The sequence below is a fragment of the Strix uralensis genome, chromosome 15, assembly GCF_047716275.1.
Source record: "Strix uralensis isolate ZFMK-TIS-50842 chromosome 15, bStrUra1, whole genome shotgun sequence".
Lineage (NCBI taxonomy): Eukaryota > Metazoa > Chordata > Aves > Strigiformes > Strigidae > Strix > Strix uralensis.
The window spans coordinates 3,447,946-3,461,602 of record NC_133986.1 but is presented as its reverse complement, the minus strand read 5'-3'; the positions used below and the strand labels follow the sequence as shown (position 1 = coordinate 3,461,602).

Below are 13,657 nucleotides of genomic sequence, written 5' to 3'. Positions count from 1 at the left end.
TGAATTGCAAAATTTCATCACAGTATGACTTTGCATCATCCAGATGGGCACACATCAACAGTAAAAACCAAAATCTTTTCACAATGGATGAGGACATGTGCAGGTTTCCTTACTTTCTCAGGTATCTCTATGGTGTGTTTATCTCCACTGCAGTATGCCTACCTGAACAACTGTTCTGCAACAGGTGTGTGCGAGAAAATGATTTCAAACACTTTCATGTTTATCAAGCTCTTGGGGCTGAGCTGCAGACCTGCAGCAGGCAAGCATGTTGTTGTTCTGTGTTGGAGGGCAAACTCTTTTGCAAGTGTTGCTGCAGAATGAAAGGAATTTTCCTTTGTGTCTTCAGGGTACATTTTCCTTTGGTCTTGTTTTTTTTATAGCTAGTTAATATAAAGTAACATATTATGATTCACATGATTCTTGACTTAACACCCATATCCTTGTGTTCTTTGGTATTTTACCTGAACTATGTCAAAACAAGAATCCATTTAAATGTAAATAAGAGAGACCCTCATGCTAATCAGTCACATCAGAAACTGATACTTCTTTCCATTGCCTTGTGTCTGGTGGGAGTCCCTCGGTAGGGTTTTTATGGCAGGATCAGGCTGCTTGCTTCTTTAGGATGACCATGACTTTGTACCCTCAGTCCAGATGCAGGAGGGTCGTCATCAGGGCTGAAAGCAGAAGAAGCCTTCACACAAAACTGACTTAAAAGGTCTTGCTGTTCTTAGTGAGGATGCTACAAGCCAATACAGCTGTGCTTATTACTCTTCTGTAGAAACTCCCTACCTCTTGTTCAGCTGTTGTGTGTGGGCGCTGCAAGTCCATGCAGACCCTTATAGAGTTAGAAGTTGATATTCCCTCAAAATCAACAATAACAAAGCAAAGGGTGGGGGGAATTAAGATCTGGCATCTCTGGTTTTTGAGGCCTTGAAATCTCCCACGCTGTTGCTGTTCTCATTTTTCTCTTATGCTTGTTCAGAGCTGGAAATTGTTGCTAGTGTTTGATCCTCTCCTTGGGTGGAGACCAGTTTGTGGTTGCCACCTGCCCCACTGCGTGGTCTTCCACAGTTACCTGTGCTTGCTCGAACTTCTATCTCTGTTCCAAGTAAGAGAATTTCAGACTAGGTTTTCTTGAAAAATGATTTGTACAATTCACCTGCGTTGGCACAAGTTTTTGGATGTTTTCATTTTCTGGGTGTTGCTTCTTTTCCCTTCCCATCCCTCCTCCTGTCCTGCCCCAATAAAAAGAAAGAGAAGAAGAGAGGGAAAAAAAGCCCCTGAAGGTGGTTGTGGCATATAGGGAGGCATGTCAGGAGCAGCACACTATATGATAGAGACAGTCTCGTTAAATGAGATGCATAGGCTGTTATTGCAGCTCAGGAAGTTAGTATGACTGCTTGCAAAACTGCACAAGCAAGGGTGTCTAGGTCTTTCTAGAAAGAAATGTACAAAACAAGAAATTAGGTATCTGTGTGTGTGTATATACATACCTGTAATTGTATATTGTGAATTGCACATACCTGTTACACACCTGTAACAGCCTATCATCCCCTGTACTCTGGGGGGGAATTTGTGAGGCTGCACACACAACTGTGTACTCTGTAGGAAGGCAGGAGACGAGGAAACTCACCTGTTTGAGAAGGGAGTTACTTGTCACGGGTGACTTCAGTGTCCCATCCGAACCGTGCGCCTCATTCAGCACCTTGATATTGTGGGTACAGCAGAGCGCGGCATTTAGGCAGAGTACGCTCCCCGCTGCAGGTGAGGACAGAGGCAGTGTCTGTGCAACCATCTCTTGCAGCCTTTGACTCTATCAAGGATAAAGTGCTGAAAGGTGGTTTCACAGTTAAGAGTAAAACATACAAGCGCAAGTACACAAAGGATATTGTGAAGCTTCACTTATTGGTAAGTAACCTCATTTAATGCTTTGAATATTGACACTTTGCTATCCAAAATGTAAATAAAATATTTTAAATTGCAGGCTATTTACCAATAAAGCATCTGAAGAGTTTCTCTGTACACAATTTTCTTCATTATATTGCTACATCGGTATCCACTTTGCTTAATTTTCATGTAATTCAAAAACTGCTTAGCATATCAAGTACATAAATAAATCACTTGGTAAGTTGCAGTCTTTCTGAGGAAAACAAAATCATGAAAAGGGAGAAGCATAAACATCTTCTGGTTTTAATAAAATCAACATCTCATTTCACTAAAGATAGTGAATAAGTGGAAAAGAATCTATTGAAGTAACTTATTCTCAGCTGGAAAAAATCAAAAGAATTAATAATTACTGTCTTTAGTACTTCTGGTAAGTGGTAAGAGAAGGTGTATTAGGTTAAAATTTATGATGGCTCTTGCAAAATGAAATTCTTCAGTATCGGGGAAGAACGCTAGGATAGTTCACTTGTGTTATTTGATGAAATTACCTAGGATTTATTTGTTACTTGTCTGGTTTAATTTCTTGTCTTTTTTTTTCTCCCCGTTCAGTTGTGAGCCCTATGTTACAATTAACTTTTTTTTTTTCCAGTGATTGCTGCTTTTTGTAAGTAGTTACATATTTGGGCTACTCTCTATATAAGGTTTTAAAATCCTATCTCCTTCTCAAGGTCAGATCAGAGTTCGAAGTTAAACTGGCAGCTGCACGTCATTCTTGTATGTTATATATAACAGTGGAAGGCTGTGATGTTAAGTAGGTCTTTTCTAGCCATTGAACGTTGCATAGTTCTATGAAGAAGTTTTATTATGCTAAAATGAAGTTCTTTCTACCAGGAAATGAGAATTCCTTCTCCGCAGTGCTGTGGACACCACAGCAATACCGTGGCCTTAGAAGTTTATAGGAGATACGGTGACTCATTTCCTCCTGTCTTCACTATCACCTGCCATGTGAGGGCCTGATAGTGCACCAAACTCCTTCAAAGGAGGAATGAAATTATGAATGAGAGGATAACGTCTCATATCTTCTTGAACGTATTTGTTCTCCCTGTGTTTTGTGATATATGGTGACATAGCCCTAAATAGCAAAGCGATATTTTTGATTCTTTCCTGCCACCTCAAAGACACAGATGCCCCTATTCAGCTTAACTAATGTTTCCAGAGTCTGTTGCTGAGCACTTAATTTTTGCTTTCAGTTTAAATCCTCTTACCTTCTTAGAGTTTAAAAGAACAACAACAACAAAAAAATCAGAATTTTCTAGTTATGTACTTCCTAATGCCTAATCATAGCAGGGTTAAATGAACACTAGAAAACTGTATAAGAAAAGCCAGGATTGTGAATATAGAGCTATAATGCACTTTTGCATTATAGATTTACAGCAATAATCCTTTCAAAGGATAGGGAGGAAAGCTCCTTGTCTGGCATAGTGTACCATACTTGCATTTCAAAGACCAAATATATATTAACACACGACACTACCAGTCTGTATTCTAACATCTCAGTGGGCTTAAAAACAAGATACAATTCAACTATGAAAGTGTTCTTAAAAAAAAACACTCCAGTGAACATCTTATCTGTAACATGTCTTTATTTTAAAGACTTCTTTAAATTTTATTGACATAATTCTTATTGTAATGAAATGGCATTACAGATAAAAATTATTCTGATCACGAAGAAGATTGTAGAGACTTTTTAGTTTCGATCAAGGGATTTGCTTGAATAGCTCTTATCTTTGTGCAACAATTTGGATTTTAATATGTAGGAAGTGAGAGATACATATGTTATCAGATCCATGGTCAACGTATTCTGCTATTTTGTTGATGGAAAAAATTTACCAGAGCAGAAAGTTGCACTTCAGTGTCTTCTGATGCAGGTTTCTTCCAGCTCTACACAGCTGATGACTGTTTTTATTGTACGTTGATATGAACCTTACTGTTTAAACTGGAGCTGTTGTGGATATTTTTTCAGTTGATCCAGTCTTAAATGCTCTTAATATTTTTTTACCTCAACAGTGGCCCATGATTCAAAGGCTAATTGTATTCTGGCTTTAAAAAAAAAAAAATTGCCTCAGTCTTTAATCTCAAAGGGGGTGGGGGATTCCTTGGTCTTCTGTAGTGAGGCAGGGCATTAGAAACACCTGGCTGTTTCTTCTCCATTATTTTATATATAATTTGAGTAATGTTACTGATCATTCATTCTTTCTTGAAGCTTTATAGTTTTAACCAGGGTTTCTTCTTGTACCTAAGTCTCTTCAAGTCTTTAATTTATATTGTCCTTCTCTGCGTCTTTTCTATTTGCTGTATCCTTTTTCAGATGGGGGTGACCAAAACTGAACACAGAATTCAAAAGTGAACACACACTATTCAAGGTGAGGGAATATCACTAGTTTTATATAAGACATAGTAATTTTTGATATGTCTTTGTCCTTTAAAAATAAATACTGATACTCTGATTATTTTTGTTCACAGTTGTAATATATTTTTTCTCGAGTAATCTGTAAAGCTGTCTAGATTTTTTTTGTTGGAAAGTTGGTTAATTTGTAACCTATTAATTCTTGTGGGTAGTTAATTAAAGAATAATGTACATTAATTTTCACTATGATTTACCATACACCGTGTATGCTCTACTGCCTGTCATTGTGTTGATCTAATTGTATGTTTGAAATTCCTTCTAAAGTCCATCACAAATGCACTAGAGAACCACCTGTTCTTTATATCCTTCACCATCCACAGATTTTGTCATTACGTGGTTCATTCCCATAGCATCTTTCACATTATTGAAGTGTACTTGCCTGTGGGTTTTTTCTGAGTATTGCCACCTTGATTTGGATCCCTGTAGCCTAGAGTCTTTCCTATGTTCTTGTAGATCTCTTAGAAAGGTTTGCACTCCTCCACATTCATAAAGACTGGTAGTTGAAGAAAATGAATTGTACATGAGAATACTCATCAGAATGCCCATTACCGTCTCTCATTAACTTCTTCACTGCATCTGATCTTTCTCTTAGACCTCCTTTCTTTAGAAGAACAACTACACATCTCACAACCCATATCTAGTTATTTCTTTTGTAAAGTATATGCTTGTGTTATGCTAGTAATGGGGGGGGGGGGGAAGTGTTATTGTCAGGTTTGTAATCCCTTTTGACTATAACTCTTGCAAATTGGATTCGTTTCCATTAGTTCTTTTGATCCATAGGATGGCTTTCAACAAGTCATTAATAAAAAAAAAATAAACATCCTACCCGTTTGATGACTTATTTGCATAAGTATTCGTTATAATGATGACAGTGTGCTGTATCCTGAGCAGATGAAGTGTTGGGCATTGACGCAATGAATAGTGGTAATTAGGGGTAGTAATGTTTGGCTTATATGAGAAGAATAAAAATTTTGTGTTGCATGCTCCTATTAGAAATGCTGTCTGCATTTCCCGTCAACTATATGAATATACAGAAGCCAAAAGTTATGGAGAGACAGTGTGTTTTAAATTGCAAAGTCAGAATGGCTTGATAAGGCTTATATGCCTGTTTGGAAGGAATTTTACACTGCTAAGAACATTCCAGCATTGTCAGTGTCAGCCTGGGGAGAGAAAGTAGCTCCATGTTCCTCATATGGTACTGTTACCTTCTGCTTCTGGCATGGAAGTTGGTATAGGTGGTGGCTAAAGGTTTTGGTCTTGGAGAGAAGTCACATGGATATGTTGAAAGGAGTGGGAGATGTGAGGGGAGGAAGGCTATTTATATACTTTTCTCTCATCTGGAGAGTAGCAACCTGGTTGTCAATAAATAAAATAATGGCATGTGGTAGACAGTAGATACATTGACCCTTTAATGCTGCCAGAAGAGAAATAGAAATAAAAAATGCTCAATCCTTAATCTCATTTCCTTGATATGTGAGGGGGTACGATTAATTGTTATAGGTCTTTCAGTGGGAACATTTTTGAGAAATTACTCATGTATTCAACAGAATTTTTCGTAAAGTTAGCAGTTCCAGGAAGCTGCTGTTTTTTATTGTTTTATGCTGTTTTTCAGTTGTTACTGTGTACATTTGTTGGATTTTAGCTTTTTTCATTTAACTTTTGTTCTAAATTGGATTTCTGACTGAAGACTTCTAGGTAGTGATCATCTGAAATGGCTTGACTTCTTAGAGTTTTTGTCATGACTAATTTTTTTAGTAGGGCTAATTATTGGTCTTTATTCTTTGTTATCCCAGTGTAAAGGTTGGAAGAATTTTTCTGTTACTATGCTAAGGTTTTTTGTAAAGTTTTTGTTTGGTTGTTTGTTGTGGGGTTTTCTTAACCCTCCAGAGAGGAATTATTTCACTTTTTGGAAAAAAGTGCTTATTTTGTTGCATGATTCTAAGCTGGCCAACATGCTGAAGCTAAATTATTTTATGAGATGTTTTGGTCTCTAAGCAAGTTAACAGAACAAATTGTGTTGTTTCTTTCCTCAGAAGCTTACAGAAACCTATAGAATAATGTGCATGTTCATGGTCTGTGATGTAATAAATAGAAATGAGGCTATTCAAACAAACACCTGAAGCAAATATTCATTTGTGTCTTTCATCTTTTTAGATATTTCAAATTGAAAAGTCTGCTTCAAGAGAGTTGAATTGAGCATTGCTGTGCCAAGCAAGAAAGGAGGATTTCAGATGTTTTAGTCTAGGAATTGTTGCTTAATAAAGTGAATTTTTCCAGTGTAGTAATACTGCATTTCAAATTCTAAATGAAGGTCTCTGCTAATGTTTCTAATTAATCACAGAATCATCTAGGTTGGAAAAGACCTTGAAGATCATCCAGTCCAACCATTAACCTCACACTGACCGTTCCCAACTCCACCAGATCCCTCAGCTCTGGGTCAACCCCACTCTTCAACCCCTCCAGGGATGGGGACTCCCCCCCCGCTTCCCCGGGGCAGCCCATTCCAACGCCTCACAACCTGTTCTGTAAAGAAATGCTTCCTCATATCCAGTCTAAACCTTCCCTGGTGCAACTTGAGGCCATTCCCTCTTGTCCTATCGCTTGTTCCTTGGTTCAAGAGACTCATCCCCCCATCTCTGCACCCTCCTTTCAGGTAGTTGTAGAGGGCGATGAGGTCTCCCCTCAGCCTCCTCTTCTCCAGACTAAACCCCCCCGTTCCCTCAGCCGCCCCCCATCAGACCTGTGCTCCAGACCCTGCACCAGCTTCGTTGCCCTTCTCTGGACACACTCGAGTCATTCAATGTCCTTTTTGGAGTGAGGGGCCCAAAACTGAACACAGTAATTGAGGTGTGGCCTCACCAGTGCCGAGTATAGGGGTGAGATCCCTTCCCTGTCCCTGCTGGCCAAGCTATTGCTGATGCAAGCCAGGATGTTTAGTTAACATTGATAAAAAGAAAGTAGATGCTCTCTCTGTAAAATCTTACTTTTGATTTCATTTAAGTGTACATTTAAGTAAGATTTGGTATCCTGAAGAAGTTTAGAAAATTCTGTTGTTCTTGTTGATGTCTTGGTGTGGGAAAACAGATGCTGTCTGCTAAGTTGGGGACTACAGTAGCTTCTGGTGTACTGAGCATCCTGTCATCTGCAGTAGATACTAAGCAGTAGTGTGTGTGGTGTTATTTGAGAGAGAAAAGTACTAAGTTACAGTCTATTTTGAATAATCTGATGTTAAAGTGACTGTGTTGGGACATCTGGAGTTCCTACCACTTAATGTAGTGTCTATGGTGGTAGTTAGGAAAGGGAATACCTTCCTTTTAAGCTGTATGTAAAACTCTTTCTTACGTGAAAAAAGAGCTGTGGATCATCTTAAAAAAATAAAAATTGAAGAATTGCTCTCTCCTCTATAACCCTTTCCTCCCTGATTGTCCAAATAGATTTTAACTGGAAGTTTAAAAGGAGAGGGGAAAGGCGCTTTTGAGCGTACTGTTAACAAACTGTTTTCCTTTATCAAAAATATTTGAGCTGCTTAAAACCAATCTGAATGTAATCAAACCTAGTGCAAGTTCTCTTGTAACTTTTCTGTGGGAGAGTTACTCCATTTTAAGGACCAGCAATGAGGCCATGGTAGAGCAGTTAAACCTGAAAAAAGCAAATTTGACATTTTTGTGGAGTAGCAGCTCTTCATTGTCCTCACTCGAAGCTAGCCTGAAAATTATTTTTCACTGTACTGTAGTGAGGTGCGGGTAGCCCTGTTTGGAAGCACATTTATTTTTTCTTCCTTTCTGGATGGCAGGTCAGGTGTTGGGAAGTGAGGAGCACTAGTCTTGCCTCTCCTTAAATACAACCCTTTTCCTTAGATTTATTAGCACTTTTATTATATATTTACCAATAGAACTAGTTGATAACCCTGAAAAACTAACAGATTACTATATAGAAACTATATACGGTAGATTCTTTTTTTTATTCTCATCATATCTACCCTTATCCTTCTTTTATTTGCAGTCCTATCCCTCAAAAGAGACAAGCAATAGACTGACCGACGGTGGCTATTTTTATGCAGTGCACATATTAACCATTGAGTAAATGTAAGAGGTTTTAAAGAGCTTATTTTAGCAGAAGCATTTGTTAAAGCCCCTATATCCATAGGCTGTGTGTATATTCATTAACTATTCAGGCCTGTAACATAATACAACAAAAGGAAGTGTATTTTAACAGATATCTGTAACAACCGTATGCAGGCTGGCACCCAGCCAGCGGCCGAAGGCAGACGTTTCTTACAGCTATTTCTAGTCTTGCGGCATCTAGATATATTAAATTTATTTCTCGGATAACGAAACTAGCTAATACTTACTGCAGTGTCATGATCCCGCATTACAAAAATACATTATGTTTGATCCCTAGAAGTTTATTGTAATCAAATCTTTGAAGGCAGTAGAAAACTGAGCTTCTCCTGTTTCACTGCCAGTGTGACAAGATTTATCCTTCATATAATCACATCTGAAACGGTTTGTGACAGGGATGGGAAGAACTGAAGCGCTGGCATGAATGGAAAGTGCATAAATATTTAACAGTATATCCTGTCCTGTAGACTTTCTTATCTGTGGAAAGTTTTGGATTTTCTCCATAGCAGAAACCCAGGTGGTTTCAGTGGTCAGGGATGAGGCAGAGCATTGGGAGTCCTTCCCCGGCAGTGGATGTGCATCCTTGGAGTTTGGAGTATGTTTACGTACAGCTTCTGCCAACTACTCCTTGTGAAAAGGGATGGAGATGCTTCAGCGCTTGGTCTACTATATACTGCAAAATAGCTTCTTTATCTCAGTGTAGCATGAAAATAGGATTTTGTTCCAATCCGGTACATTTTGGTGAATTAAAGAATATTTTGATAAAGGTAAATGTTAGAGGAGAAGATAAATGAGATATGTAGGAATTTATTATGGCCAAAGATTGTTTTGTGTGTGGAATGTCAATATGATACAGCAACATGTGTTGAAGTGCAAGATTTTTCTTAAGCTTTTACACAGGTGAGAAATCATGATTTTCCCCACCAGAGTGTTGCCTGGTCAATTGAATGCCCAGCTGCAATGAGAATTACTCTGTTAGTTTTAACCACCTTCCTACTATTCTCTGACATATTAAGCTAACAACAGATTGTCTGTTTTAGAAGTAAATCACGTTATAGTGTGATGCTTTAAATAATACTTTACATCTCCAGGTGTCTTTCTGTATTAGCATGCAGATATATTTTAATTCTTTTCCCTGTTAATAGCTTGAATGAACTGGGAGGGAAAGTTTAAAAAGAACAAATGCAATTAAAATGGATATCTGTGAAATACTTGAGTTTTGTTCCACGTGAACAGAAACGTTAAAAGCCCCTTTATTTCTGTACTCAAGAACTAGAGAAATTGGTATTGACACAGCTGCTAAAGTCAAATACTGTTGGTTAAATAATTCACATTCATTTTAGGTGAAAAATAAGACCTGCTTTCTTTACCAAGTGCAGTGTTTTCATTTAAGTGATTTAAAAATTGATCACATTGAACTGATTTGAGTGTATTAAGGGATTTGCAGTTACGTGATTAAATTGATATTTTAAATAGCTTTAAGTGAACTGTCCAGTTGGGAATTGTGCAAGTGGATTTTCAGATAAAACTTTTTGTTTGTTTTTGAGATAAATGACTGTATTGTGTTTAGAATGTAGTTACAGGCATATGGCATTGAGTGAACAAATCATTTGGTGGGACATACTGGAGGAAAGGCAAAAATGTTGAATCATTGGCATTCTGTTTTTCAGGCCAATCAATTATTTTCGTATATGTAGCAAACTGATATTTGTAGGAGAAAAATGTCTTGGAGCTGCAAAATTTTACCACGGATTATCTAGATAAAGAAAAATGCAATTTCTGATCCTATGATTTGATTGAAATAATTAGCCTGTGTTTTCAAATAACAGATTTAGTTTTGCTTTGATTTGGGGTTTTTTGCCATGTTGGATTGTTGAATTATCTTTTTTTCCCCAAGGAAAAAATTCAGTAACCATGTTTAATTTGCAGAGCACCAGAGATCATACTGGGATTGCCGTTTTGTGAAGCCATAGACATGTGGTCGTTAGGGTGTGTGATTGCAGAGCTGTTTCTTGGATGGCCACTGTACCCAGGAGCACTGGAATATGACCAGGTAGTAGAATAAATTTCACAAGCATATGCACGCTTTCTGCAACTTAAGAATTTCAGATCATTAAATCCAGGATTTCAAATGTTAATAATATCCCCTATTAAGTAGTATTTCTTCAAGTCTGTTTAGTCCTTTTAATTTAGTCTTATTGATTGTCCTAGAAACATAAATACTGTTTCTAGATCAAACTGTATATTGTGCTGCTTTTCTGAATTAAATTTTAATTTGTCCTTTTTTTTTTTTTTTAAAAAAAAACCCCACTTTTTTTATTCCTGTCTTGCAAAATAAATGTTAGTATTGAAGCTGCTTTTTCTGATGGAAGCCAAAGTTTGTGGCCACCATCACTGCATTATAATTTCTCTTTCACTTGCCATGAACAGAGTTGACTCTGGAATGTCTGTTCAGGTATCAGGATTAGTTGTCATCTGAATAATTCCTGATGTTTTCTGGAAATCCAGCATAGCTCAAAGATTTGGGAGCCTATACTTCATGAGGAACAAGAATCAACTGTCACAATAATACTGTATAAATGCAATGGTAAAGCTGTGCCTTTCCTTTGGTGGAGTTTTCAACTACTGACACCACTGGCACTTGTGAGCTGACTTAAAAAAAGGTTGTTTCTAATGAAAGATATAGAACATTCTATTTAAAACACTTAAGAGAGAGAAGTCTTTAATTTTGTAGCGTAATGTGGAAATTCGGAAGGAATGTAATCAGTATTCTGACAAATCCCCACCTGGTTTTGAACTTTGAAGCGAAGAAGTCTCCCGAAAATCCCAGATGTAACAGCACTAGCTTCTTATTAACTTCTACATCTTTGATTCAAAATTCAGTTTAGGGGAAGTTCCTCCAGCATGTTATTTAGGTTATACAAATCCTGATCTTCATGTAGGTAGGGCTTTTGGCTCCCTGTACTTACAGATCAAACCAACTTTTCTAAAAAATTGTTTGTTAAAGCCACTGTCAAGGGATATATTGATTTTGTGTTGATTTTGGTAACATTTCATATTTCAGTTTATTTACACAAAATTCAGTGTTTTATGGGTAGGCAGTGAGCTAAGAGTGGAACAAGGGTTAATACTTTGATGCATTTAGAGGACCTTTGTGCAGGGTGTTACTGTTAAAATGGAGAACGAAAGAGGAAACAACAACCATATAATTCACTATACTCTTTAAGAAAAAGTGAAGGCATTTTTTTTTAAAAAAAAAATATATATTACTGTGTCAAAAATTTCCAAGACCTTGGCAGATTTATTTAGCTTTTATTTTGAAAGAAACTGCAGGGTATCTGGACTTTGAAAAAAAAAAAAAGGGGGGGGGGGGGAGGGGCCAAAAATATGTAATTTCCAGGATTGCTTCAACTTTTGACCCCTGTACTGCTATAAATAGATGTTAAAAGGGATGCTGCTGGGGGTGAGGAAGGACCTGTAAGCCCAGTTCATGGTCCTCTGATCATGATCATGCATATAGGCAGATGCTGCTTCTACATGTGGAACGTGGCTTTGGACCACATCTTCAGTCACTTACGATGAAGTAGTGGTTTGAGTGGTGGAAAATGCTGCCTGTGTCCCAATTCTTTGTTCAGATTAACTTGTGATTTGTCATGATGGCAGCAGCCCAGACTGTTAATTAATGTGTGCCAACAGACTTACGTAGCCGTGAGCCTCTGACTTCTGTACAGAGAGCAGTAAGTGTAAAGCTCAAGCTCATGGTTATGAGGATGTTTTTTCAGAATAACACAGAGTCTCATTTGAAAAGACAAGACCTTCTTTCCCCTGCTGCACCACAGCCATCTTGTCATGTATGAAACCCAGGCAGATGAAGGCAGTTTAATATGTCGCACAGAGTGCCTACCTTCAGAGTGCTCATTGGCTTATCTTTTCTCAGTTTTAGGGAGCCAGGTCCTTATGACAGCCTATTTCTATCACTTGTTTCTTGATGTAGTAGGCCGAGGGCCAACATGGCTCAACCTCTAGATACAGCTGGACAGTGCAAGTAAACAGTGTTGTCACCAATGACAGCCACCTTCCAGGATGCTGTACTTCATGTAAAGGACTACATGGATTAGGGGTTAATCTTGATGCCCGTAAGATTTTCTGCTTGCTTTACAAGTGAATACTGAGTTTAAAAGACATTTAGTTAAAGACAGACTTATCATTCAAGTTCGCTGGAAGCGTCAGTTAATAACTTGTCTAGCAACTTGTCTGATTATCATGTTGGAGAAGTCGTGGTGGAAGAGGAGCTGTAACCTCTTCTGCACCAGCAGGAATTACCTTACTTGAGACAGACTTGTCATTGTGCTCAAGCAGGTCTGCAAAGCTTGCTTTGGAGAAATTTGATTCGGAGTTTTCCTCAGTGTATATGAGTACAGCATTCGTAGGAGATGGCTCCTAAGTAAATTCCTTTCCTCCTGCTATGTGGTGTGTGTCACTGAGTAAATGAACAGGCAAGGGCTTTGTGCTGCCTTTCCCCCTGTCCTCCTGGTATGTGGCAATCAACACGCTAGCCCTTGAAAGGAAGCTCTTGGTTATTATATTCATTTGTGATTATAACCAGTAACAGCTGTACTTCTCAGTGGAAAATAGCTGTGTCTTCTGAGATTTAATACTCATTAAAAACAGGCACAGGTGCTTAACTGCTAAACTTTTGAATTAATGCATTGTCTTTTCCCCCCTAATTTCTAAGACTTTATAATATGCTTAGAAAACAACTAAATGACCTAGAAATATTTCTGGTCAGAGTGGGATTCCCTCTGCTTCCTGATGTAAGGAATTCTGGAGGATACCAAATACCGAAAGTTGGCAGCATTGCGTTTAGTTCCTCCCCACTTTGGTCTGTCACTTATTTTTCAGCAGAAGCCTTGCATGTACCTTTCCTCTCTACTGTCCATCAGTTTTTCTCCTCTGAGGTGCTTCTAGCTCTCACGTCCTCTGTCATCCGTTGAATTCATCTTCTCATCTCCCAGTTTCTGGTTTGGTGTATTTCACCACTCTCTCCTTGTTATTGTTGTTAATGTTGCATATACGGTAGTTAAAACACATCATAACATGTTGTTTCAACAGATTTCTGTTGCAGCCTTGAACCTTAACTGGTTTAGATAATACTTTAATCATCAACTATAAGAAAGGTAATGCA

The 13,657-nt window shown here is 38.0% G+C and overlaps 1 protein-coding gene across 2 annotated transcripts in view; it reads left to right on the top strand.

Annotated features, from left to right (window-relative positions):
• HIPK3 (homeodomain interacting protein kinase 3) overlaps positions 1-13,657 on the top strand; it is a 75,654-nt gene that overhangs the window by 42,825 nt on the left and 19,172 nt on the right. For both annotated transcript variants that reach the window (XM_074884435.1, XM_074884434.1), the window contains exon 3: positions 10,402-10,525. In XM_074884435.1, the coding sequence (XP_074740536.1) occupies positions 10,402-10,525 (124 nt within the window). The remainder of the gene's footprint in view (positions 1-10,401; positions 10,526-13,657) is intronic.